Genomic DNA, 27,634 nt, shown 5'->3' with positions numbered 1-27,634 from the left:
TCAAAATGGCGGACACGAGTTGAGTTGAATCTTGTTGTTTTGATCGTTTTGATAAAGATGGCTAGCGATGTGTGAGCCATGTCTAAGACTCACAGCAATGAAGGATTCAAACAGCGATTCAAGCAGTTTCTAGGGATCAAAAAAGGCCATCCAATCTCCATTAGTATTCACGATGGGACGAAGACAGACGAGTTTACCTTTACTAATGAGCTGCTGCAGGTTTAGGATGATATTAATGATTTATTATTAGATTAATATGATTATTAGCATCGATGATATGCTCTTATTAGCATTACCTCTGTATACTCAGCAATTGTATTTTAAGAAGAACCTTGTAGTCTAAAATAACTATAGAATTATTCATTCAGACCATGTGCTTGCTCCGCCCCCTCCTTACCCCGCCCCCCCTCCGCCCGCGCAATTAATATAAATGTTATGGAATATTATTTTAACAGGAGATGGGGCCTGAGAGTCCAGTAGCAAGCAGAGTAAAGTTATTAAAGGAATTGTGTGAATTCCTGGTCAACAGAAAACTTGAAGATGTGAGTTTAAATTTAGTTTAGTTTGTCAGTAGGGTGTCGGTAGGATGTTAGTAAGGTATTGACAGGATGTCAGTAACTAGGTTGTTCTTAATAAGGTGTATGTAAAGTATCAGTAGGATGTTGGTAAAAAATATATTTCATAACCATCACTCCCCACAAAGAGGCTTTTCAGTGAGGTTTGCTCCACACATACTACCACTACATTCCATATTACAACATACAACATATGACACTCATCTCACATGATGATTTTTACAGAGGAAAGAAAACTTAGAGATTTTGTTTGCTTGTTTTGTGTAGCATGCAACAGAGGCAGCCTGGCAGGCTGTAGAGGATCTTCTCCAACATAATCATCCCCAAGAAGCAAGACATATTGCTCTACAGTTTTTATCCGTTTTGGTTACTTGTCAGGTGTGTACATTAAGCACCTCAAATAACTCATGGAACACTGCTATCTTCCTTGACTTAACATTTAAGCTCTTTTACTCAGTTTTAGCCTTTTTTCAGAGTTCATTATATTAACAAATACTGTACCAAGAGTAAGATAAGGAATAGCAGAGAGTCAAGGCATTTAGGTCAAATCATTTAGGTTTAACCATACAATGAATGTATTGAAACTGACTCCAATGAAACACTTATTGTTTGGCATTACTGGGAACACTTTGGTACATTTGCAAATGGAAAAAATATTAGGGTTGGCAAAAATCGGCAAGAAAATTAGGGTCGGTTGCACAACAGGAAACATGTTTTTTTTTTTTTTTTGGCCTAATATTTATGACTATTGAAAAAATTTCCATCCACAGTTTGACAAACTGCATATTTTAAGGGCACATTTCTTCAAGGTTGTAGTTCTGCACAAAATTCCTGAGGATTTTACACCAAGGTACATAAAATTCATTGCATCTTTATCAAAAAAGTGATACTAAGACTTCATGAATTTATGAGCAGTTAATAGAATATTTCCCTTCAAATTTCCTTGCACCATCTTGAAAGGTAACCATACCTGTGAATTGCAGTCTTTTCGCACACGGACTATTTTGCACACACATTTTCACATTTTCCAAGTGAGGATGGCAGAGACCTTTTTAAAGCACCTTTCACAATTATTATTCGATGCAGAGGCTATCATGTAACCTTTCAAAATGTTGCACAGAACTGTGACATTATCTACATTATACATTTTCTTTTGATGAAGGAATTTCTCATTATTTTACCGTCTTATGATGACAGTGTATTAATGACAAGTTCCAATAATTACTGTTTTTCTTTTCAATTTGCATTTCTTTGCTTGCTAAAGAATACAACTTCTTAAAGCCCTGAGTGATAATGGCAAAGATATTACTTACTTTGAGGAAGACATTGGTGAGATATTAAAGCCCATTATTAGATATTAGATCCTTTTTGTACTTGGTAAATTATTATAGATGTCAATTATGTTTTATCAAGTAAATGTTTCTCAGAAAAAAATCTGATCTACAGTACAGGTAGGATTTCAACCTGTGATCTTCTGTTTGCTTGTCAGATGCTCTAACCTCTGAGCTACTGTTGATGAAACCTAGCTTACATCTCTATTATTAGATAAATATTATAATAAGTTGTGTTTTGGAAAAAAAGACCTACTCTATTGTTTGCAATAGGAGATGAGGGTCCAAAATTAGGTCTCTTTTGATTATCATATTGTTTTTTATTAACTGTTTAAAGGTACTTTTCTCTTGTCGTGGATGCCTGAAGTCATTTACACTGACAGGTACATGCCATAGAATAAGAAAGTATTACTTTAATTGTCATGATAACCAGTATTTGGCAATTCATTATTTACTCAAATGTTTTGCAGATTGGAGCCATTAATGTCTCTTTTGATCAATGTGTTTCACTACAACTCTAGCTACCTTGATGAGAATGTGGTTGCTGGTATTGTCAGGTAGATATATTAATTTTGATAAATTGTGTGCTAAAAGTAATAGCTACGAAATAGCTTGACATGAGATGACTGGCTAGGTTGGAATAACTATCATATACAGTAAGCAGTCAATATGACTCTTCTGTCCTCCTTCCCTTCTACCATCTTTCCCTTCCTCCCTTCCATCCTCCCTCCCTTCCATTGTCCCTCCCTCCCTTCCATCATCCTTCCCCTCCATTGTCCCTCCCTCCCTTCCATCCTCTTTCCCTTCCATTCTTCCTCCCTTCCATTCATCCTCCCTTCCATTGTCCTCTCTCCCTTCCATCCTCCTTCCCTTCCATTGTCCCTCCCTCCCTTCCATCCTTTCTCTTCCATCCTTCCTCCCTTCCATCCTTCCTTCCATTCCTTCTACTCTACCCCTGTTCCATTTTCATTTTTCAATTTAATCATTTGAACAGGGAGAATTGTAACATGGCAAGAACTCTCAAAAATGAGAAAAGTGTGGAGGTAATGTGCTCTTTCATTCCATTTTCTATTTCTTTGCCAGCTTTTCTCTCTCTTTTTTTTAAATATTTTTTTAAACGTTTTTATGTACCAATTAAATGTATCTGTAGAGGTTTAAATTATTTTGCGCCAATCCCTTTTCTCTGGGCTGCAGAATAGTCCCTTTCATAGTTCCCTGCGCCATCTTGAAAGGTAGCCATGCCTTTGCATCAAAATAAGATGAAAGGTGAGCTTGCAGTGATATAGACCTTTTTGTTACACCTTGGACAATTGTTCACATGTCTCTATCATTGCAAGCTCACCATCAAGGTAGCCATGCCTTTGCATCAAAATAAGATGAAAGGTGAGCTTGCAGTGATATAGACCTTTTTGTAACACCTTGGACAATTATTGTTCACATGTCTCTATCATTGCAAGCTCACCTTTAGTCTCGCTTCAATGCAAAGGCACAACTACCTTGATGGCGCAGGGAACTGTGAGGGGGACTATTCATGAATTCTTTCTCATCTAAAATGATTAGAAAGATTATTCCTCCCATACGTGGCTGCCCTCATGTGATTGCACGAAATCCTCCTGAATTGAGGAATCTGAATTGTATCTTGTTATTGCAGTTCTCTCTATGTCTCCTGGATGCAGTCGTTCGGTACAGTTCTCTTCCAGTGGGCTCAGTCCATGAGTTTATTTCTGCTCTTTGCTCTACCGTCAACCTTGAAAAGTGTTGTCAACACTCTTGGAAGGTATGATGTACAAACAATAATTATGCTGATTGTCTCTGATGTGGGATCCCTGTGGTGAATTCCAGAAAGGGAGGGCACTGGTAAGAGTATTTAGATTTTTACCGATGTCATATCATTGATATTTATTTGATTCTTTCATTGTCTGTAGATTATGCGCAATGTGTTGGGTACCCATTTGGGTCACCGAGGGGTCTACACTATGTGTTCCATCATGGAGTCTGGAGGGTAAGCTTGATTATCAAGTTTTAAATTCTCCCTTGTTATCCATTTGAGATTTTAAAATGCTAGTGGGAGAAAATAGATTTTCATCATAGTTGCATTTCTATTGCAGTCAACAGATTCCAAATGTCATGCAGATAAGAGGAGCAGTGTTTTTTATCGGCATGTGTCTATGGGGATCGCAGAGGGTCACAACACTTAAACATTCACATTCAAGTGTTCTCCCATCAATGCTACAGGTAAGACAGCGATGCATGTTTCCAGTTCATTCATGGTATGTGACCCTGCGATATCACTGCATGCAGCTTGTTCTGAGCAATTCCTTTGTACATTCTAATTATACCCTCCTAACTCTGTTATCAGGAGAGGGAGGAGCTAGGGACAAGGTCCTGAAGGGGGTCCTATTCCCATTTCATCCATAGTCTCAGCCTATGCTTTGCTCAAATCTCAATCCTATTTCCATTTTTTGATCATGTTTTTGTTTGTAAGTCCCATTCCCAGTGCATAAAATCCCATTTCTACAGCCCAAAAAAGGCAAATCCCAGCACCAGCTATTTTACCCCTTCAGGACCCCTTAGGGAGGGGACTCTAGCTTCCCCAGTTTTTGCTGATATCAAATAAATTTTCTGTTCCCTACATTTAGCTTTTTACTTAATATTCTGACTACTATACTTTCAAATCTAATCCCAGGTGGACCAGCTTTTCAGGGTGCTCTTGCAGTCATTGCTGATAGATTCTATTTCATTGCAATCCATTACGAACTATAATTTTCTAAGGTTTTTTTGTCTTTAGTTTAAAATTTCTACCAATATTATTTTCACCCAATAGTTTCATTGATTATTTCTCTGTAGAGTCTATTCTGTCATCATCCAATAGTTTCACTGGAAGTAACCCTATCAATCCAAAGGCTTGTCAAGAAGTACGGCCATGAACTTCATGTTGTCAGCTGGGACTCTGTCCTGGATATCACCAGCAAGCTGCAGTCATTGATTAAGGTTTGTTGGAAGAAGCAGAGTTGCAATTTAGTACTAAGTTGATTTTTGTAGAGGGAAGAAAACTGAAGTACCCTGAGAAAAACCCTTGAAGCACAGGAGAGAACTCTATTCACCCGACATCGAGTTTGGGAATTGAACCAGAGTGACGTTGGTGAGAGGCGAGCACTTTCATTGCTACGTCACCTTTGCTTCTCAAACAAGACAAGAAATAAACAACTATACTCACATTTAATGGCAGAACCAAGGACTGAATTGAATCCATTGCCGCAGCATTGAGATGCAACACATCAGCACTGAACACTGCCTTTGCCTCTATTTAAGTACTGTACTAGTTTGCATATTTTTATGACCTGCGGCCCTCGGGATGTATATGGCTTATTGCCTCCATTCTCGGCAATTAACTCTTACATCCATGATATTTTGACCTTGTAGGAGCAGCAACAAAAGGAGACTACTTTAATAGAGAACCTCCATACTCTCTTAAACTACATTGAAGAACTCATGGAAAGTGGCAAGTACAGAGGATCTGAGGAAAGATTTTATGATATTGTGGAGAAATGCTCAAGCAAACGACCTGTAAGTTAAATTCAACTGTTTAGAGCTATTAGGCTGCATAAAAGGTTAGGGAACACAGGAGAGAGGAGGCTGAAAAAAGAGTGGAGATGTTTGCTTTTTTGATTACCTTCTGCCGTGATGATGTGAATTCAGAGACACTGTACCAGCTTAGGAGAATGAGAGCAGACCTGTGGGAAAATCCCTTGCATTACAGGGGAGGAACCATCAAACAACTCCTCTCATGTAGTCTGAGTTCTCCTTTTCTGAGTTCCATAAACATGGTGCATTGTTGTCTAGCCTGGATACGAACAACACCATATAAAAAGATATACATGTATGTACCCAGGCTAGACCAGAATGCAGCATGTTCACTATAACAGAAAAGGTCTCCGTGATAGCAGGTCTGAGGTTGAACCCATTACCACAACAGTTAGAAGAGGAAGATTAGCAGTACATATTAAATGACTCGGGGAACGAAACTGTAAGCTCCCTATTTTGATTCCATCTTAATGTCACTCATGATTGTAAGCTGCACAGCTGCTAATAGCACCTTCAAAATATACAGCCCGGAAAGTCCCCCACTGGTCATAAATGTAAAGCGCATTGAGACATTGTATAAATGCGCTATATAAGAACGTCCCATTATTATTATTATTGATGTTATGTCAGTAATAATACCTGATGTAGCAATAATACTTTGTCGATGGGAAATTCAGTTTCATTTTGAGTTATTCTGTCATTACAGGAGAGTTCTCTCCATCTTTTGGTCTCATTCAGAGCACAGTCTGTTCACCCTGCCCACGCGGGTTGGCTTAACAATCTAAAAAACTTGATGGAAAAGTACTTTAGGTAAGTAAGTCTCCACATGTGAATTGAGTTCGTTTGATTTGTCGTTCTCTCCTGTGCTACAAGGGTTTTCTTCAGGTTCTCCGGTTTCCTCCCTCCATAAAAATCAACATGTGAGCTGAGCCTTGTGTGCATAGAATATTAAATGTAGTGGTAGTGCGTGTAAGCGAAAAGTGTCCCCAATTAGTGCGAAAGCGCTAGAACGACTAGACACTTAAATAAAAGTGATTTATTTATTTTAAAGTGCTACTACGACGAAAATCGCTCAAACTTGGATTCAGCTGAAACTTCCTAAGAATACTCTTTAAAGGTCCAATAATCACTGTACGAAGTGTTTTCTCGATATTCAGGACGAAAGTATGATATTTTTACGATTATTTTTTGGAGTATGTGACGTCATACACTCAACATCGAACATCGCTCCATACATTTCTTTGTAGTTTATGATCAAAATATCAGTAGTAAAGGGAGCAAGAAATACCCAAACACCCCAAAATATAAATTATAGTCCCAAGTAATGTGAAATAAGCACATTAGCCACCCTTTGGGCTTCATAGGAATAAAATAAATGAAGGATTTATATACAAAGAAATATATGTAGCAATGTTTGATGTTGAGTGTATGACGTCACAGACTCCAAAAAATAATCGTAAAAATATCATACTTTCGTCCTGAATATCGAGAAAACACTTCATACAGTGATTATTGGACCTTTAAAGAGTATTCTTAGGAAGTTTCAGCTGAATCCAAGTTTGAGCGATTTTCGTCGTAGTAGCACTTTAATACTCAAATCAAGGGAGAGGTAACGAAGGCTACTCGCATGTGAGGCCAATCAAACCCGAGACCCCAGAGGTGAAAGACGGTCGCACTACTGCTACTCTACACTTAATTTCCTTGCCGCATGTTATCTTTGAATGACTTTGATCCAGATAACCCCACCCCTCCACAAAACAACAATTTTACAAGGCGTTTGTATTGAGAATAGCTTCATTTTACCCAGAAGAGAAAAAAATCGTGAAAGAATTTACCACCATAGTTCACCACCACTCAAAATTGCACGTAAAAACTCACCGAAATAAACAGATTTGATTTTAATTTCTAACCTACAGATATGAGATTCGTACGAGTGTTCGAGTAAAGGCGTTGGATGTCCTCTCGTTTGTCCTCACCTCATATCGCCATTGGTACGAGGTGAGTCGTATTGTCCTCTCTAAATAGGCCGTTTTAAATGTTTTCCCATTTCAAACCACGTGTCATTCCCTAGAGTAACATTTCTGAACGGTGGTGCATGAGAAGACTAAAACAAAGAATCTTGTCCTCTAGAAAATGACACGTGGTCTGAATGGGAAAATATTACGACCAAGGTAGAGGTCCATTGATTTTCTCTCTCTTTCGCTCTTGATCTCTTACTGTCTTCAGTATTGTCTCGATAATCGATAATTGATATTGTAATCTAAGTTTTCTAGCTGACATTCGTTTACAGGAAGAACTGTTGGATCTCGTAGTGTTGCCATTTCTAGGCAGCATCGCAGATGACCAAGACGTTACTGTCAGGACTTCTGCAGTGCAGCTTTTGCTCGACTTGTCTCAAACATGCGATTCTTCAAAATGTATGGATATTCTGAATATCGTAGAAAAGGTACGAATGAATGATGGAAGGAGTTCGACCAGCTATGAAATCTATGGAGAGAAAAACTAGGTTGGTTGGTTGCTTGGTGACTTGACCGACTGATTGCTCGACCGACCAACCGACCAACCGACCAACCATAGTGACGGCGGAGCAAACCTAGAATCTTTTTTTAAGAGTTAACATGGCTGCTGCCTGAGCAAAGTCAATTTGAAGAAAAAAGGATAGCAAGGAACCGTTTATCCGTCGGGAATTTCAACCAGAAAACATTAAATAACAGATCCCGAAAACCTTCTGTTTTAGAAGGCGCCGCACCCCGGGAGAGGCGCTAAGTCGTCAATGAACCAACCAGCTTACCTAAGTAATCAAACAATAAAACCATTGGTAGACGTGGTCTTTTTCTTTTTGTTGTGTAGGTTATTAGCAGACGTGTAGAAGTTCCAGGAAAAATGTCGCCAACCGAGGTTCGTATTTCTCAAAACCATTAGTTCTTCTATCAAACAAGCCAGGATTTTCTTTATTTTTTTAATTATCCAAAGATTTTTTGTAGAATATTTGTCAAGGCTGCTTTCCTTATTTCGCCTAGCCATGATCACCCCTGTCATAACGAAAGACGACGACATTCACGTGCAAGCAGACTTTGTGACATTTTGTTTCTTTCGTGTAGTCATCCCAGGAAGAAGAGGTTTTGAAGGACATTAAAACAGCTATCAGTGCATTGGTGCAAGTGTTTAAAGTACGTCTGCTACCAAGTTTCGTTAAACCACGTTGGGCGGTGTACGGAACAATGGTTTCAAGTCGAGTTTGGACTTGATAAAATATAGTAATTGTATGAACACTTCAAGTACAACCTCGGATTGGAGCCATTCGTGGCCTTTCAAAAGAAAACATCTCTTTACCTTGGCATAATATTTCTCCATTTCAGACCACGTGTCATTCCTTTGTTGAACAGTTGCACATGAGAAGACACATGAATATGGATACAACTCAAACAAAGAATCTCTTTCCCAAAAGAATGACATGTGGTCTGGAATGAAAAATTACCATCAAGGTACTGTAAAGAGGTCTATTTGGAAGAGATCTATTGTTTGTCTCATCATCTGGCTCCACAGCCTTCCTTTCAGAGATGCAAATGATCTTTCTTAACAAAAACAATTACGTTCCCTTTTTTGCTAGGTCCCATTTTTCTCGCGGGCCCTTGGTCGAAACAGGAACTCCAAAACCCCAATTCTTCCTCTCAAATCCATCAACGCCTGCTCTGCAGGCTATAACCAAGCGGTTCGATCAATGATCCATGCATCTTGTCATTTTCATTTTCAGGTCAAATTGTTCCGTCTTCCTCACAGTCATGCGCAGAAAGTGTTTAGTCTGCTGGTCACTCATTTGAAGGCTCACTATTACCATGGTTACACCACCAACATAGCCAGTGTCATCAGAAATATTGTAAGTTGTGGGATAAGCCTAAAAATTGACAGGATAGGAAGGGGATATCGCTTCCTCTCGAAATAAATGCATATCTCCTTTTTTACGTTTGAGTTGTTTTGACTTTGAGAAGGAAAAGAGGAAACAATTTGTTAGTTCTTAAGGTGCGATTACACGGATCAATTTTCTTTGCAACTTGTCTTGCAATGGCGTTGCGACACAAGTTGCATGGAGCATTGCAAGGTGTAACCTACAGCGCAATTTTTTAAAAAACTTGCGAGACAAGTTGCAGCAATCGTTGCCAAAAGTAGAATTTATTTCTACTTTTGTTAACGATTGAGTCTCCGTTGCACGGTGTAGACACTCTTGCAACTTGCGTCGCTGTCGCTCAGTATAATCGCGCCTTTAAGGAAACATTCCCCCCCCCCCCCCTCACATCTGTTGTATGAATGAGAAGAATGTGGGTAATTGAGGAGTGAGGGTGGGGGAGAGAAGGGACAAAGCTTAGCATTTATTTTGAAGTTTATCATTTTCCCGCTTTAAGGTGTTTGAGTGTTTGCTGTCTCTCCGCTGTGACACGAGCCATCGTCTTGGTTTCGTGGAAGAAAAATCAGGCGAACATGATAAAGTCAGTCTTTATTTTGTTTGCACGCCAAGGTAAGTGACAGGCCGCTATCAAAACAAATGCTTAACATTTTTAACCTTGGCTCTACACATTCCAGAGAGCATGTATGTAATGTGGTGTAGAGCAGTGTTGGTATGACTGTGAAAAGCTTGGTGCCGTATGTGTGCAGTGTCGTGACCGTGATGTTTTCTAGAATTTTAATTGGCTAACTTTTTTCTCGCGCAATGTGATTGGTCTGGCAGTGCCGGGACTTTGGCGTGGCCGTGTCCGCGCCGTGATCGCGCCGTGTTTTGGGCGTGTTCTGATTGGATAAAGAGTAAATTATCGCCCAACGTGATTGGATTGGCGCATACCTTCCCGTACCATGACCGCGCTCGTGCCGTAAGCTTTTCACAGTCATACGAAAACTGCTCTAATAAAAAAAGAGCGGGACTTTGGGGTAAAAAGGTTTGAAAGTAAGGCAGGTCTATGTGATCCTCGGTTAGGAGCACAGATGATGAGCTCTGCTAATGCGCCGCCTCATACTACTGTCAGTAATCGTAAATAAAAAATTCTAAAATCTAATTCGGCCATGAAATGTCCTGCTGTAACTTGTTTATTGTGCTAAGTGTTTAGGGGAAGATCCAGGGGTGGTGAAGTGGCTAGTTACCCACCTTTCGCTCATATTTCTCAGTATTATCCTTAGTAAGCCACTCCCCGCTTTTCTCGCTTTCCTGGTAAAACCTTCGTTATAGTCACCCCCAGTAGCGTAGCGAGGGGGGACACGGGGTGGGGGGGGGGGGGGGAGCACGTGCCCCCTCCCCCCCAAATTTTTGAAAAAATTTCTTTTTGAAAAAAGAATAACAACAAAAAAACATATTAAACCGAAACGAAAGAAGAAAATAAATTATTACAACCTACAAAAGTGCGAATTTATACGAAGTTATCCGGACGGGCTACCTGTGCACTGCGAACCCGGTCAGAGCCTGGAATCTGCACGTGGGAATTTGAAATTTTTTCTTATTTTGGATCAGTGCCCCCCCAGCTCCTAGGTCCTCGCTACGCCCCTGGTCACCCCCTTTAAAAATTCCTGGATCCGTCACTGGGGTTTGCATTTTCTTATTCCAACTGTTAGAGTTCGCTGTTCATAGTTTCATTGTGTTTGCAGTGCCTTGACCAGTTCCAGTGAGAGTAAGCCATGTTGCTCCAGCCCACTGGGAGTCATCCCATATTCTGAAGCCTTCAACGTCATACTCAACTGTCTACAATACGTAAGTATACCTAGTGTGCGTTATCATCCATTGTACTTACGGTTGACTCTCTCGTAAGCGACCACCTTGGGTTGAGGAATAAGTGGTCGCTCACGGGAGATGAGAAATATTTTAATATTATCGTTTGTATGTAAAACAAAACGGGAATTTGGTAAGGTGGTCGCTTAAGGGAGGTGGTCGCTTATGGGAGGTGGTCGCTTATGGGAGGTGGTCGCTTATGGGAGGTGGTCGCTTATGGGAGGTGGTCGCTTATGGGAGGTGGTCGCTTATGGGAGGTGGTCGCTTATGGGAGGTGGTCGCTTACAAGAGTGGTCGCTTTACGGAGTGGTTGTTCAAAGAGGGCCGACTGTATTTCAGTGGTCTTGTTTGTAAGACAACTTATTTGGTTTTGAATCTTCAACTTTGACCTAGGAGTGGGACTGGAGAGTACTAGAACACGTGTTATCTGAGCTTCCTGATGTACTACAGAACAAGACATTGGTGTTAGCCGCTGACCCAAGCCTAAACATCATGTCGTCAGTGCTGTGCAAAATGGTGAGGCCTTAAATGATTTTAATCTTTTTTCGAAAGTAAGAAAACCTGCAGTTTTGTTTGACTTGGGAAGAAACGTATTTTTACTAAATTCTTGATCCTGCAGTCGAATAGACCATTTTCTCAGGGTTGCGTGCGCATCCAAATCTAAGGAACTTGACGAGTATTATCATGCAATGCTATTAATTATTTTAGAATAAGAATTCATAAAATCGATTATTCTCCTCTTTAAATATAAAACTGGCTTCTCAATTTTACTGAATTTGCGTTTTTCAGTTTTGTGGCCCGTCAAGTTGGATGCGCACGCAACCTTGAGAAAACGGTCTATGATCTTTTTTCTGAAGTCATACAAGCGAGACTATCAGGTTTATACGATCGGCGAAACTGATAGAAAACGCTGACAGCTATAATATGTGGCACTGGTTTCAATTTAGTCTTGGATGACGGAAATGAAAACCATTAAGTGGCGGCACTTAGTGGTGCTAATAGCTTTGCAATAGGACTCTTGCAATCGTGAATCTTATCATTAGTTTTTTTCTCTCTCAGGTTTCAGACTCTGCCACGGTTCTAGATCTTCAAAACGTACCACAGGGTGTCGGGAGAACTGGATTCCATGCCTTAATTTTTCCGGTACGTCTAACGTTTCCTATTCCTTGCCTGCCAACATATTTATCTGTCCGTCCGTCTGGCCGTTTGTCTTCTGGCCGTCCACCTATCTGTCCGTCTGTCCGTCTAACTAAAAAATAAGTTTATTTTCCTTCAGGTCTTGACAGTGCTAGCCACATATCACTTCAGGCTGGACCGGACCCATCAGGTACATCAAGGGACCGTATCACTACATCACATTGATATGCCTTGAAATATAGTATATAGTAGTATATGCAAGAAAATCGCTCAGTTTTGAATCTCATGATGTACTGGGCTCACTTAAGGCAGTTCTGCTGTAAATTCATAGTTTGGACTCACACAATGTGAACCAATACCGTTGCAATAGTTTTCCCAATGGAATTATAATCTTGTTCGACAAACAACTACACAGTGTCTGTTTTAAAGAGTACTACAAGGATTACTTGGCAATTTTCTATTCTTTTTACAGTACAGTAAACTGTTGAACCAATTTATAATCAATTTTCCGCGATTAGAGTTTTCATTCTGAGATATTCTAGAAAATTTGTTAAGCTTGTGGGACATAGCAACGGTAACTAAGGGGAGTCTGAACTATAAATACATTCATAAGAGCCAAAAATAACATGTGTTTGGTATTTTTAGTGTGAGTTGGTTCAGTCACTAGAGCTTGGGTTCTTATCAAAGTGTGCAAACCTTTGCGTGTCATCACTAATGCTGTGTACCATGGAGATGCAGGCAGTCATGAACAGGTTATTTGATCTTTCAGTCTTTTCACTTGTCTTATTGACTAGTAGACATTGTTGATTTGATTGAATATTAGCCATCCGCAGATGAGAAAAAAAATTGGGCCGAGTTTTCGTTGCAGTGCATTTGGGGGCTTTTTTAAGAGATGCATTTCCAAGATGGCATCTATTTGGTGCCCTAAAACAGCTCCAAAATGCACTGCAGTGGCAACTCGACCTAGTTTTTCCCTCGACCTCGAAGTGGCTAGTAAATGTACTACCATGCACACAACAAATGTACTGGTTTGGGTTCAATCTTCTTTCCCACTATTACATAGCCCTGTTTCGAGATAACGAACATGGTGCATTGTGGTCTAGCTTGAGTACACGTCCTTTTGTTCACCATGCCTTATATGGTGGTGTTTGTACCGAAGCTAGACCACAATGCATCGTGTTTTTTTCGAAGGCCTATGCGAGAAAAGTTGTTTCATTATCGGTGTTTCTGTGCTTCTATTCCATTACAAACATCATGGGCGGTTCTAATCAATCAAATTTTTTTAATTTTTACTTTTACAATTTCCCAGTCTTCTTCCTGCTATTCTGGTTCGTCTGTCACAAATCTCAGCCACCGTATCTATGGCGGTGCCCATGTTGGAATTTCTCTCAGGTATTACTCAATGTGGCTTGAAATTATTTGCAGTAATTTGAGCACAGGCAGCCCAAGTACAGTACTTGAAGCTCAAATATAAGTATTTTTTAAAAATACGTCAAATTGTAAAAAAAAAAATGATGCCAATAAACTTATTTTCAAGTTTACTTATCGATATATAGAGTTTTTAGCGACTTTCGAAGTCAATTAGAGATAAAGTTGACTAAGAAGGTACTCTTTATGCTTGCAGGTCTTGTTCATCTTCCTCATTTATACACCAGCTTTAAAGAAAATCAGTACAAGAGCGTGTTTGCGATATGTTTTCCTTACACAGACCCATTCAGGTAACCAAATTTTCTCGTTGATAGAGCCTACATTGTTTTTGGCCAGTATTAGCAGAATACTTAATGAATTGATTTGTTACCTCAGGTATTCACAGTACACCGTCACATTGGCCTATCACGTGATCACTGCATGGTTCGTGCGTGCTCGTGTAGCTTATCGGAAAGACTTCGTTGGATTTATAACCAAGGTGAGTCCTCGTCAATCGTAAATAATCTATTTCTATGCCTCCTATCATGGCTGCCATCACGGGATGATCCTGGTCTCAAAATTTGGCGGATTTTGCCAGAGCCCTCGTTCTTCGCTGCAGGCCAAGAGAAACGAGGCTCTGGGTACGAGATAAGTTGAATCAGTGGAAACTTGAGTATTACCAAGTCTTATATGTGTCCCAAGATACCCAGTCCCACAAGCTTCTGTTAACTGATACATATAAATCTTCTCCAGGCTTTAAAGACAAACATCACTAAACCAGAGAGGTACGAACAGAGAGGTGACAGTCCAACCGTTGGTCTACGATCGCGTAGCAGCAGCGCTGCCCAACAGCAATCCTCGCCTCAGCCTTCCAATCGGTCAGCTTCACCGTCGAGCTCGATGCAAGCCAAGGAGAATGAGTCTGCTTATGAGTTTCATAAAGAGATGAGTGAAGTGTGTATGGATATGATGGCGAGGTACTCGTTTGCTATGAGTCTTTCTCAACCCAAAAGGTAAGCTTCTTTTTTGTAAACGGCCATATTATTGCCGTGCTCAATCATCCATTTAATTCTAAAGAAAACTTGATATCAATTGGAAAAAAATCTAGGCGAAAGCAGAAATGACGTCTTTTGATGTCAAACTATCGAGCGGTTTCACGGCAAACATGTCGTAGGACAGGAAAAATTAAAAAGGAAAAAGAAAGACTCCATTTGTTTTGCCCTGCAGCGTACATGGTTGCTAAGAAAGCTCTCTAATCAAAAGTGTAACATGTTTTCACGCTTTTCCTCTCGTTACCATCGTTACCACAGGACAGCAGCCATGGAGTTTCTTCTGTCCAGGGGCAAGACACGTCAGTGGATCGTAGGCAACTCCGTGGTGTCAATCACCACTTCGGGCACCTACATCGAACTAGATGGTGTCTGTGAAAACTGCCTGCCTTTGCACAAGCGAGGCAGACCGGACTCCAAAATTGTCATGTCGTCCAGCAGTGCAAGTCTGCTGTTAAAACGAAGGAAATCAAAAGAAAAAATCCTTGAGGAGTATTCCTTGAGTGCCAAGAAGGACGCCAGTACTGCGCATGATGATAAAGGATTTGATGGATGGAGCACTGTGTCTCAAGATGCTAACCTGAAACCAGACCATTACAAACAGTCTGGTCGCAAGTCGCCTGTGGGGGATAGTGGACGAGTTGATGCGACAAGTGAAAGATCCAAGACTTCTGAACCGGGTGACTCAACTGACCATGGGAAATCAGGAGAAGGACTTAAGACTCAAGCTACACGCGGTAAATCATTACATGTCTGTAATTTATGGGTATTTAAAACAAGGCTAAAAGATACAGTTTCTAACTAGACAGTAGTCCCCTTCACAGTCACCTGCACCATCTTGAAAGATAGCCGTGGCTTTGCATCGAAGCGAGACGAACGGTGAGCTTGCAATGCTAGAGACGTGAATATTTGTACAAGGTGTTAAAAAAAGTTGCAAGCTGACCGTTCGTCTCGCTTTGATGCAAAGCCACGGCTACCTTTCAAGATGGGAACTGTTAAAAGGGACTATTGACAGAGAAAAAATAGCTTGCAATGATAGAGACATATGAATAATTGTGCAAGGTGTTAAAAAAGGTCTCTATCATTGCAAGCTCACCGTTTGTCTCGCTTCGATGCAAAGGCTTGGCTACCTTTCAAGATGGCACAGGGAACTGTGAAAGGGAATATTGCCATAGCAAAAAATAAAAAATAAAAAAATATGTAAATCGCAAATCGATTGGACATCCATCCAGCATGGCGGTTATGGCCTTACGATATACAATCCAAGAAGATTTAGCCAATTAAATCGTTCAGTCGATCACAGTGTCTTTGTGCTCTTATTCATTCTCAGGAGGTACAAGTGACGAAATAGTCGATTGCCACTGCATATGCCAAGGATGGGCCGAAATCGTAATCAGACGGCCCAGCGGTAATATATCTTGGACCATGCGCATACAGAACAGATTGGTAGGACCGTTGTTAACCATGCCTGAAGTTGATGGTGACGTCTCTACAGCGCTAGTTGATGATTCACACATCAAGGAATGTAAGTTCGATGCGTTTTATTTTTAGGTGGTTAATTGGGGAAGTGAGGAGAGGAGAGGAGAGGAGAGGAGAGGAGAGGAGGAGAGGAGAGGAGAGGAGAGGGGCATTGCAAAATTCCATTGCTAGTAGATATAAACGAGATTCAACACAAGCCAGGTTTCAAAGAATCAATTCCTGTTCCAAAGTCCTGCGTGCCTGTGCTATTTTTGATCAAGTATCATTCATTTTTCTATCGCCCTAGACCTTCTCGTGCCTGATGGAGACACCGACCAGCTGAAGATCCGTACTAAGAGCCGTGAGGTCCTGAGTACTAGTACTGATAGTGACGTCCTTCTGATTGAACTTGTAAAGAAAGAAAAGCAAAAGGACACCAAAGATTCAGGTGAAACAGCTCTAAAAGGTAGGTTATATGGTTATTTATTCAAATAGCCCACATCAGAGATATGCTTCGCTTGTCATGCACAAAGGTTTTAATGTGAGGCTTCGTGCATAATGCTCAGTGATCCGTGAAAGGAGAAAAGAATTAATTTATTTTCGCACGTAGCCTCGTACTGAAACCATTGTATGTGACAAGCGAAGCATATCTTGGAAGTGGGCTATTGGAAAGCGGTTTTTTTTTACGTTGACCATGGATTTCATTGCTGGATTTTCTTACAAAAGAGCCAGACGACAAAAGTACCTCCGAAGCATCGCCAGAGTCCCAACAGGAAGAGAACGATGAATACTTGAATACAAACACTGCCTTATCTTTACAAGGATTTACACCATCGTCGCCTTTACCTTCACCTTATGACTTCTCGGGATCAGAAATGGGCTCTACAAACAATAGGCCTCGGTTGCTTAGCAACAGTCCTAGGCGTGGTCCTTTTGCATTCCGTGTAAGTAAATGAATGTGGTGCGGTGCGGTGCGGTGCGGTCCACTTGTGAGTAGCTGAGTGGTTTAGTATGCTGTGGCGTAGTGATGTGTAGTGTATTGTGATATGGTGTGATTTGCTGTTGGTGTGGTGTAATGTTTTGTAATGTGTAATGTGAGTAGCTTAGGTGTTTAGTATGGTGTAACAAGGTGTGGTGTGATGTAATGCTGTGTGGTGTGTTGTGGCGTAGTATAAGTAGATGAGTGTTGTGGTATACTTTGCTGTGCTCAGTATACTGATTGATAATTCTTCTTTGCTTCAGATGACTCGAGACTCTGAAAGTTCAGATCAATTTGAGCAGAAGTCCCTTCCACAAGGTATAAAATCTTTATTATCTAATGGTTCCTTTTCCATAGCAACTGATGTTTATCCATTCAGCTTTTTTCATGGGGTCATTACCCCTAAATCTAACCTCTAAAAACACTAATTATTTCTTTTTTTCAGATGTTCCTCCATCAGCTAAACGACAGTTACGTTATGAAAAGGTTTGTCAATAAACTTTTACTAGTGCATGTATATTCACAGCCAAAACGTTTAATGTGCCAACGTTTTTAACAAACGGTTTTGTCACTTTGCATTATTGGATTGTCCAATAGATCTCTGGTTGGCAAGTTAAATAACAATCAACCAAAATACTGAAATTTCGTCATCGTATGCCTGCTTGCCTATTCCTCGACCAAAGAAGCGTCCCTTTGAACCATATTACAAAATGTATTAGCAATAACGACACGAGTGAAAAACGTCTGCGCATGCTCTGAATCCGTATGCAAATTAGTCAAAACATATGTAAATTTGACTTTCAAACATGCATGATAAATTGGACTTCACAAAATGCCAAAACTTAGTGTCCATGCTTGAAACTTAAGGCTAATTCTTTCATATTGTGTTTGTTAATACAGTATCTTGGTCTGACAAAAGTATACTCTAGAACTTTTTTGAGCATACTTGGAGAAAACAAATATTTATTTTCTCACTCAAACCCTTCAAAAGTCTTAGAAAACGTGCTAAAATGCACGCATGCGCAAACGTTTTTCTCTAGTGTCACCAATAACAACTTCCTAAAATATTCTTCGATTTATTGATCATCTTTATTTCCTATATTCGTAGCCCGAGCTGGGTGTCTCCCCGGCCGAGTTGAGCCGACCCGAACATCACACGCGGGATCACAACATGTATCTTTCCTCATCCGAGATGTACAGGGTATTTATCTCCTTCTTTATCTCTACGATATTTTAAGCCACATTTTATTTGGTTGGGATATATTAGGCCAGGTCAGACGTCGAACTTCGCATGAGCCGTACGCATTAAAAACAATGGATAATAAAGCGGTCTTCTTTTATGTCATTAAGTTCGACTCATATAAAGTTTGACGTTTGATATTTAGTCTTACTCTTCTTACTAATACAATCTGCTCTTGTAACTGCAACCTAGACTTCGGATTTCTATTTAGTAAGGTAGAGGAATGATGGAAAAGTTTTGGTGGAGAACCGGGTACAGATGACGATAGGCAAAACTTTGGTATCAATTTATTACAAATTATTAATGAAACACATGGCTAGGAACTCGTGTAACTGTAGGAACTTTTTATTCCAAAGCATTAGTTAACGAAGGCCGCAAATGGGCTATTGACTCAGTCGTAGACCCCGAGGACAATAGGTCTGTTTTAGTGTAAACCAAATAGTTTCCACATAACTTTCCCTGCGCCATCTTGCAAGGTAGCCATGCCTTTGCATCGAAGCGAGACGAACGAAAAACTTGCAATGATAGAGAACTTTTTTAACACCTTGGACAATTATTCACGTCTCTATCATTGCATCGTCTCGCTTCGATGCAAAGTCAAAGCTGACTTTCAAGATGGCGAAGGGAACTGTGAAGGGGACTATATATTTATTGTTATTTATCACCAATAGACCCATAGTAGCTCAGCCAATGAGAGCGCAGGATTCGTGATACAGCATTAGTAGGTTTATACAAATAAAGTTTACATGTATAGCTAACAAGCATTTTGTTACATTAGCTTGCAAGTGATGATGGGGACGTCAAGCAGACGTTTGAAGCTGGCGATAAAAGTGAGTCAAAACACGGTGGAAAGACATCTGAACCTACTGAATCAGGTAAAAAGTACCGAGAGCAATAGAAATATGTTATAGCGGGCTTGTTACTAAGATAGACGCGTGCGCCAGAACTGTCAAATTTGGCGCCAAATTTTGGACAAAAAAGTATTATTTCATTTTCTAATTTTCATTCATTGGTTGTCATGATTTTTATTTTTGTTTTCATTTTTTACCGTTTACTTTACCTTGTTCAATGTGTACCGCAATGGAAAACATATTTGTGGTGAAAAATCTAACTTCATTTTTATTTAATCAGATTTATTTGTTTCTTTGTTTCATAGAATTAGCTAGGTCGAAAAGAGAGCCTGTAAAACTCCGTCTTAAAGGAGAGGCCAGAGCTAAGTCCCAGAGGCCAAAGTCTCTTCCTTTGGAATGTCTCCCTAAAGGACCTTGCTCCGACACTAGTCACGCAACACAGCAGCCCAGTCACGCAACGTCTAGTCACGTAAATCGAGAAAAACACGAGAATCACCTGAAGGAGGAAAGCAGGAATTCCCATTCTGCTTCAACTAGTCCAAGATCACCTGTCAAAACTAAACTCAAAAAGTCCTTCAGCTTAAGTTCACCAAGAAGGATACGTAAGAACGTCGAACTTCCGGGAGAATCCAAAAGCTCCCAAGTGCTACGTAATACAAGTGCTGATGATATGGGGTACTTTTCCAAGGTGAACAAGAGCTCTTCATCACCTGAACTATCCTCGCCGACTCTAAACAGAGGTCAGTCCAGGCGGCCACATTTCTTCTTTGTAGAAACTTCACTTCCACTGCCTTTTCCCACTTTGGTTATGTGTGTGAAATTGTGTTGTCTCACTCTTTTGTTATCCATATTCATGTGTTTTTTTTCATGTCCCACTCTTTGAATGGTTTGAATGGTCTTTTCTCTAGTTAATTAATAGACCCTTTTAGCTTGGACACATAATTTTTTTCTCAATTTGGATCACGAGTATTTGTAGAGTGTCATCTCATTTTTTAACGGTTGCGCATGAGAAGACTCATGAATGCCCCCCCCCCCCCCCAAAAAGATATTCTTAACACAATGACATGTGGTCTGAAATGGGGAAACATTACGCCCAAGGTAAAGAGATCTGTTGTTAGACCAATTTCTTAGCAAACTATAATATTTTTCCCCTTTCAGCCTCAATGCTTCATGAATTAGGTAAAAAGAAAAAGACCCCAACAATAGGGACCAAACAGCACGACACCAGTGGAACTTCAAGCAAGGATGGCCCTGGGGTGTCCTCCACAAGAGACCCGCCCAAATTGGTGACAGCATCGGAATCCTACCGATATCCTCTTGATCCTAATTTCGTATTTCTTCAGTTGTACCAGACTGCATTCAGTGGGTCTTCAAAAGATAAGCCCATTCCTTTGCCAGAAGGAGAGGTAGGTCAATCCTGGTGGAAACATTGGGGTTTGCCCTTTTTAATCATAAGCGTTTGTAGACTTGTGATTGGACAAGGGTCAGTGCGAGTGCTTGATTGGATGAGTACATTAGTGACTGACCATTGATGGAAAGTAACGGAATTTTTTTTTCATTCACTCCTTCGTGAATCAGCGAAATAAAGACCATGTTTGGATCTCTTGGTTCGTAGTTAGTGTACCTAATGTTGCACTAAAAAAAAAAAATTTTTTATCGATACCCTGAAACAGCCTATGGGATTATCAAAGCCGGTGAAGCTAACTCACAGATCCAATTGGAATTGAGCGTGTTAGGTTTTGCGGAGGGAGGAAAATCCATTTATCAAGGGAATGACCCAACATAATTTTCAAAGATGACTCCAAAGATACTTCGACCAGCTAAAAAAGACAAACAAATTAAGAACCCTCCCCCCTCCCACCCAAAAAAAGAACGCCTCAACTGCAAAAATCTCTCGTACCTACTCTTTACTGATATCAATCAATCCAAAATTCTTTTGATTTCCATTTTGTTCATTGGATCCTCCTGACGATATTTCTCTTTGTTCTATCCCTAGGTCATTGACAGAGCTATTAAGTGCTTGGACCGTATCCCACCGTACGACACACACAAGATCGGGGTAATCTATGTTGGTCCAGGACAACATAATAACGAGACAGCAATCCTGAGAAACGTGTATGGATCATCCCGCTACATGAAGTTCATCAGTGGCCTGGGAAGCCTTATTCGTCTTCGCGATTGCCCTCTGGCCGAAATCTATACAGGAGGACTGGACAGAGAAGGAGAAGATGGAGAATTTTCGTACAGCTGGCAAGATAGTATTTGCCAAGGTTGGTTTTTACGCTGGTAAAGGCAAACAACAAAACGTCAGTAACGTGCCATGCAACAGAGGGGCTTGTACCCTGGGGTCCAGGATAAGAGGCTTGTGAGTTGTTTACTCTCATCAGAAAATGAATCTTGCTGATCAAAATGAGGGCTTTGCAAACTCACAAGATCGAATTGGAGTTTAGCTCCTTTGATTTTGCCAGAGGAAAACTGGAGAAAACCCCTAGAATGATGCCAAATTCAGGAATCAAAACTAGCACCCCAGAGGTACACTGGACTCCAGGGGTTCTATTTCACTTCCTGTGGTTGTAACAAGCGATCACCGAACCTTACGACCCCAGGGTACCCCAGAGGGAAGTTGACTACTGATCCCACTCTGCCACCCGTGATTCTCAAAATGGCTCATTTTTATTCTTTTCTTGTAGTAATATTTCATGTGGCAACTCTCATGCCTACTAAAGACTCAGACCCGGGATGCAACTCCAAGAAGATGCATATTGGTAACGATTTTGTGACCATTGTCTACAATGACTGCGAAGAAAACGTGGCCTTTGGAACCATTAAGGTTAGAATGGAACTTCTCGCTTGTTGCTGCAGCAGAGTGTATAGTACCGTCAGTGTTACTCGTGCTGTGTTTCTGTTTGTGTCTACTTCCTTCACCTTAAAGCATGAGGGATTTCTAGAAGCATGATTTTCCTGCTTGAATGCATCACATTCTGTAGTGTGTTTCTGTCAAGAGCAAGCAGCAACCACACTCGTGTGATAACTGGTGCACTATGGAAATGACCACAGCGGACCATTCATAAATCATTTTCTGCATCCATCCTTTCATTCATTCATCCATACATCCCGCCTTGCCTCGCTCCCCTCCGTCTTAACACTCCTTTCCCATCTCCTTTTTTCTCCTACTTAATATGTTTATGAATTTTTCTCCAAGGGGCAATTCAATTTTGCCGAGCTGGTGATAACACCTCTTGACAACGAGTGTAACGTAATCAAGATGCGGTTCAAAGAAACTCTGAAGAATCTTTATGTGGACACAGGACCTCGAGTAATATCTGATAGTAACTTACCAATGCTGATTCGACAACTAGCCATCCATATTAATGTAAGTTAGTAACGACGTTCATTTTAAAGGTGCGATTAAATGGAGCCATTTTCTCTGCAACTTGTCTCGCAACAGTGTTGCAACACAAGTTTCATAAAGCACTGCAACATATGTATCCTACAGCGCATTTTTTTAAAAATGTTGCGAGACAAGTTGAAGAATTCGTTTCTACTTTTAACGATTGCATCTCTTTTGCACCGTGTAAACGCTCTTGCAACGCTGTTAACATTCAAGTTAACATGCAGTGCTTGTCGGGCCTTTATATTTTGACTCATGTTCACGCGGAAACACGAAAGCGTTTTCACGTGTATTAGGCTCAGCTCAAACGTCGAACTTTAAATGAGCCGAACCCAATCACATCAAAGAAGACCGCCTTGTTATCCATTGTTTCAATTAGAAACTTATGTGAAGTTCGACGTTTGACCGGAGCCTTAGAGGCTTGTAAGTTAAGAACAATAGTTATTTGAATAAGTCATCATATTTTGCCATATTTCGATGTATAGCACATTGTCTGGGTTAACCACATGATTATAAAGGTGGGTTTCACGTCTGATAATACTTCCAATTTGTAATGTTTTGTTCATTCTCAGATGGCATCTGTCCTTCACCAAGGTCAAAAACGAACAACAGATGCATATGGCTGTAACTGGCTTGAAAGACTACGCCAAATCAAACGCCTGCGTAACAAAGCGGTCACGGAATCTGTACCTCCATGTACCCCTCCCCCATCGTTGGTGAAGTCTCCCCCCGGATCAAGTGCTTTTGGTGTGGTGGTACCAAGTACTCTCACCCACCCACATTTATTGGATTTTACTGAATACGTCACGAATAAAAAGAAATAGAGTATAATATATCATAGTATGAAGATAATTTGCATCAGAATAATTGGGCTGTCGTCAGTTTGAGTAATAGATCAAAAACTTGTTCTTCGTGTTTGATCAGGGCATCCAAACACTGAGAAACAGATGAAAGCATGAGGCCGTTTGAAATGACTTCTTAAACTCATTATAATTCGTTTGTTCTTGAATCTCGTGAGACTAAAAATTTCTCCGCAAATATTTCTATGTTTATTCGTCAGTGTTTTGATCAGTGTCTTGATCCGTTCTTAATCAAGTATCAAGGTGCGTGCACGTGACTACAATGCAAAATTCCCATTGGTCATTGACCTCATGAATTATTAATGAGTTTGAGAAATCTTGGAACAAAAACACTTTATGAGGACGTTTTCTAAAAATAAAATGAAAAAGTCTCTCTCACTATAATCGTTAAACTGATTTGAAATAACTAGTCAGTGACCAATGATCATTGTCAAAGGATGAAGTTGTTCCTACTTTGTGGTTGGCTTAACCAGGGACACGGACAGCTAGCTGCATGGTGCCAAAATTTTCTTTCCATAAAGTTTACTTTAAAGCAAACGGCCGCAAAGATCTCCACTTAATAGAGGTACCACTGTAATCACTCTTGAAACGCTCAAGTAATAACAAAAATAAAATAAAAATCTCAATTTATTAAAAATACGTTTCCTTGCTACAAATAAAAAATGTATGTTTTTGTTTTTAAAAGGTTTATTTGCAGATTTGTTACAGCAGTGTATGTTTCACAACATGGTTTTCTCATGAGCATGCTGTACAAGCAATAAAAACGTTTACATGCGACACAGCATGTACATGTTACCAAATATAATCTCTGAAAATGCCGACACAATAGCCCACTTCCAAGGTAATGCTTCGCTTGTCACACTTTCAGTACAAGGCTCTGTGCTAATTTACATTAATTCTTTACTCACAAATCACTGAGTAATATGCACAAAGAATCACATCGAAACTTTTGTGATTGGCAAGCAAAGCATATCTCGGAAGTGGGCTATAGAGCTTCCCAGAATTTACTTGACTGAGGATGAGACAATGGCTCCAAGTTGGGGGTTGGACTTAAAACTCCAACCTCGACCGGAAGCCATTGTTTGGTGGTCAGTCAGAGCTTTCAATAAAAGGTGGCTACTGGCGGTTCATCACCAGATACTTCACCGGCTGCAGGCTATTTTGACAAAAAATTAATTCATTGCCAAATAAAGTTATATACAAACACCAGTGGCTTCAGCCCCCTACTTCTTAGGACTAACTGCTTACTACAATTATTATTGAAAGCTCTGTCAGTCATTTGAACTCAGGAGATGTCTATTGAATTTCTTTATTATTTTACAAATCCTCAACAACCAAGACTTTTTACAAATATCCCAAGCAATTCTCATCATAAACCCATTTTTTCAGCTTCTTTTGATTCAAAGAATGTGTATGACAGAATGATAGTATCAACCTTTGCCATTGCTGGGTCTTCTGTGAACTCTGGGTCAATGTAGAAGAAGACTGGCATGTCAACTTGTTCATGAGGGTTGAGCCTTTGTTCTTCAAAACAAAAACACTAGAAAAGAATACAGGAGAACAGAATTATGTGGATGATTTTCAAGGGAATGGCATGGTCTGAAATCCTTCTTATCATATGACCCGTACGGCCCTGCTCGCGCGCTCTAATAAAACCATTGGAAAAAGTCACGTGATGGGGGCCGGACGGGTTGACGTAAGCGGGCCGGAAAAACCCGTCCGGCCCTGCTTGAATCCGCGCGCTTTCTTTTTCTTAATTATTTTTATTTTCGTGAGGGTCATATGATAAAATGCTTATTGACTGAGTTAGGTCGGGCCGTACGGGAAAATATTTGGCTCTCGGTCATTTGTACGGACCTCGCTGCGCTCGGTCCGTACGACATGACCTCGAGCCAAATATTTTCCCGTACGGCCCTCCCACTCAGTCAATAAGTACATAATATTTTATGAATCCTGAAACAACCTCTGACAGATTAAACCCTGGACAATATTACAAATAATTCATAGATCAAACTCTGTAACAACTGCGGGCAACCAAGTCAGGGTACAGCTAATCGGTGTGAATTCAAATTTAATTAGGTATTACCGAGGGAGGAAGGTTTGAAAAAAATGCATGAGTCAAGCGTTAAGGGAGAGCTAGACCTAACAAACTCTACTCCCATTAGATGCAGAGTCCAGAAATCAAACATTCTGCTTTGCTACCCTAGATTTCTACATAGTTTCAGGGTATATCTGTGTGTAGGGGGCACAATAGAGGACACTGTGTACATATTTCAATAGAACCCTATTGTATTCAATGTTACCTTCGTTCTATTGCATAGCTAAAGTATTGAATTTTATAGACTTTGTCCTGTACATGAAGTAAGAACCTAGTTTCCCATGGAGCTTACTGACTGGAATGGTAGTAGGAAAATCTCCTGTGTATATGGAGTCCCCTAGATTCCTTCTTACCTGTATCTTATTGAAGTACTGTCCAGCTTCAAATGGAACCACATTATAGGTAGATATCCCCGTTATTGGAGAGTCTGTTGGATTTGTTGCTGTATAAAATGCAAGGGCTGTCTCACCTGGAGCAACCTAAATCAAGTACAACAAAAATCACCCAACTGTGGAATTTTCTCATGACAGCTGTGCCCATTTTTGTGTGATTACAAACATTCCATGTGTAGCCTTAGCATGCTAACATTTAGCAAATTTATCAATGAAAATGGGTAGGGCAATCACACAAAAGTGGGCACGGCTGTCACAAGAAAATTCAGGCCTATTCCACAATCCTGTGATTCTCTTTGTAGAATTTCAATGAACATCTATTGGTTTTTGAATTAAATTGATGTGATCGCCTTAATATGAATTATTTTAAGTGAGGTCTTTCAGCCAATACAGTCACTAAATCATAGTAAACTGGGGTGGGGAGTGAGTCTGCACAGTGTGTGTGTGAAAGGAACTATCAGGTAGATTTTCAATATTACGGTTAGTAAATTTGTGACGATAAGATGGCAGTTATTTAATTGGCTGTCATCGAAATGCTAGTCAGGGAACAAGACATCAAACTTTGCAGGTCACACTTTAACAATAATGCTAGTAAATGAAGTGGGGGGATGACTGAGGGGGCTTTAACAAACCTTGACATGGGATTGCTGTGGTTTAAAGTGCCATCTCATAGATTTACTGGTATCAGCATTAAACTGGATTCTCAATATTCTGTCTGCTTGCCTCTCCATCTTCTCAATCTTCTCACCAGATTCTGCTTGCTTTATTGTTCCGCCCAAACCAGAAGCCTTGAAGGAACAAATCAATTAAAAGAATGGTCAAATTTATAACTGGTAGGGGTGGGGTCAGGGGTAGAGAAAGCAAGATTCTTCAAAATAACAGCCAGTCAACAGAAAAACTACAGACCTGGCAGTATAATCTGTATAAAGGCACCGCAGCATAAGAAAAACCAAGGACTGTAAGAACCACAGCTCCTACGTAGACTAAAGTTGTCTTGTTCCGATTAAATACTGATCCACTGAAAGATGTAGATGTAGATGTAGAACTACTTGACCGACAACCCCACACTATAAAAACGTTAGAAGGTGGTGAGCGCCATAAACAACTTAAGCTAGAGCCACAGAGTTTATCTGTCTGTCGACAGTTCGACAATAGTGTTCTTTTTGCACTGTTCAAAACACAAGACGATGCAAATTTGAAGTCGCCAGAACGAAGTGCAGAAAAATAAATATTCCTATGAAGTCCTTGTGAAACCCTCCTTGCTGTTAATGTAAACATTCTGTCACTTGAAATTATGGTGCTAAGTTCATGGATGGCGTTTGGCCCTAAGTATGAGAATAAAGTTTAAAAATTCGATCTTTTTGGGAAAATGTTATGTAAAAACTCTTCCTTCGTCCGCCATTTTGAACTTGTTTTTCGTTAGGCACTGGGAACTAGAATGAACCACAGGAAGCCCAAACCAAAGTTCATCAATTTCTTTTCTTTTCTTTTTTTCTTTACTTCATTTCCCTCTCCGTTTTAAAAATCGAAAA

At 40.3% G+C, this 27,634-nt stretch overlaps 2 protein-coding genes across 3 annotated transcripts; one reads left to right on the top strand and one right to left on the bottom strand.

Moving 5' to 3' along the window:
• Window positions 1-15: 15 nt before the first annotated feature.
• Window positions 16-24,275, top strand: LOC116291140 (tuberin). 2 transcript variants are annotated; one of them, XM_031698262.2, is made up of 43 exons: window positions 16-219; window positions 456-542; window positions 843-953; window positions 1,346-1,425; window positions 1,840-1,904; window positions 2,244-2,289; window positions 2,377-2,463; window positions 2,901-2,949; window positions 3,558-3,683; window positions 3,832-3,908; window positions 4,015-4,141; window positions 4,754-4,897; window positions 5,330-5,473; window positions 6,198-6,301; window positions 7,408-7,489; window positions 7,782-7,937; window positions 8,342-8,389; window positions 8,593-8,661; window positions 9,246-9,368; window positions 9,892-10,004; window positions 11,120-11,222; window positions 11,634-11,756; window positions 12,300-12,383; window positions 12,517-12,567; window positions 13,023-13,129; window positions 13,687-13,769; window positions 14,002-14,095; window positions 14,181-14,283; window positions 14,538-14,797; window positions 15,095-15,570; window positions 16,164-16,358; window positions 16,599-16,757; window positions 17,018-17,235; window positions 17,534-17,588; window positions 17,716-17,756; window positions 18,379-18,471; window positions 19,289-19,385; window positions 19,667-20,101; window positions 20,520-20,767; window positions 21,358-21,631; window positions 22,052-22,191; window positions 22,564-22,734; window positions 23,325-24,275. In XM_031698262.2, the coding sequence occupies exons 1-43, from the start codon at window positions 79-81 to the stop codon at window positions 23,574-23,576; spliced, it is 5,841 nt and encodes a 1,946-aa protein (XP_031554122.2). In that variant the 5' UTR covers window positions 16-78; the 3' UTR covers window positions 23,577-24,275. The 2 variants fall into 2 exon arrangements, with proteins under 2 accessions (XP_031554122.2, XP_031554123.2); XM_031698263.2 differs by lacking the exon at window positions 8,342-8,389.
• Window positions 24,222-27,524, bottom strand: LOC116291146 (cytochrome c oxidase assembly protein ctaG). The gene is made up of 4 exons (XM_031698268.2): window positions 27,009-27,524; window positions 26,735-26,890; window positions 26,064-26,189; window positions 24,222-25,152 (listed from the first exon to the last, which is right to left on the bottom strand). The coding sequence occupies exons 1-4, from the start codon at window positions 27,378-27,380 to the stop codon at window positions 24,982-24,984; spliced, it is 825 nt and encodes a 274-aa protein (XP_031554128.1). The 5' UTR covers window positions 27,381-27,524; the 3' UTR covers window positions 24,222-24,981.
• Window positions 27,525-27,634: the final 110 nt, after the last annotated feature.

The sequence above is a fragment of the Actinia tenebrosa genome, unplaced genomic scaffold (assembly GCF_029948245.1).
Source record: "Actinia tenebrosa isolate PJP-AT-01 unplaced genomic scaffold, QUT_ActTen_1.0 PGA_scaffold17__23_contigs__length_9995812, whole genome shotgun sequence".
In the NCBI taxonomy this organism is placed as follows: Eukaryota; Metazoa; Cnidaria; class Anthozoa; order Actiniaria; family Actiniidae; genus Actinia; species Actinia tenebrosa.
This window is presented reverse-complemented; position numbering and strand designations above follow the sequence as displayed.

What these genes read in the sequence shown, in the direction of transcription:
- LOC116291140 (XM_031698262.2), top strand. Translation starts at nt 79, where the DNA reads ATGTCTAAGACTCACAGCAATGAAGGATTCAAACAGCGATTCAAGCAG. An exon ending in CCTGAGGATTTTACACCAAG is followed by an intron (nt 1,426 to 1,839) that starts GTACATAAAATT and finishes TGCTTGCTAAAG; the next exon opens with AATACAACTTCTTAAAGCCC. An exon ending in AGGTGAAACAGCTCTAAAAG is followed by an intron (nt 16,758 to 17,017) that starts GTAGGTTATATG and finishes TTCTTACAAAAG; the next exon opens with AGCCAGACGACAAAAGTACC.
- LOC116291146 (XM_031698268.2), bottom strand. Translation starts at nt 27,380, where the DNA reads ATGTTTACATTAACAGCAAGGAGGGTTTCACAAGGACTTCATAGGAAT. An exon ending in TATACAGATTATACTGCCAG is followed by an intron (nt 26,891 to 27,008) that starts GTCTGTAGTTTT and finishes TGTTCCTTCAAG; the next exon opens with GCTTCTGGTTTGGGCGGAAC. An exon ending in AGTACTTCAATAAGATACAG is followed by an intron (nt 25,153 to 26,063) that starts GTAAGAAGGAAT and finishes ATTCTTTTCTAG; the next exon opens with TGTTTTTGTTTTGAAGAACA.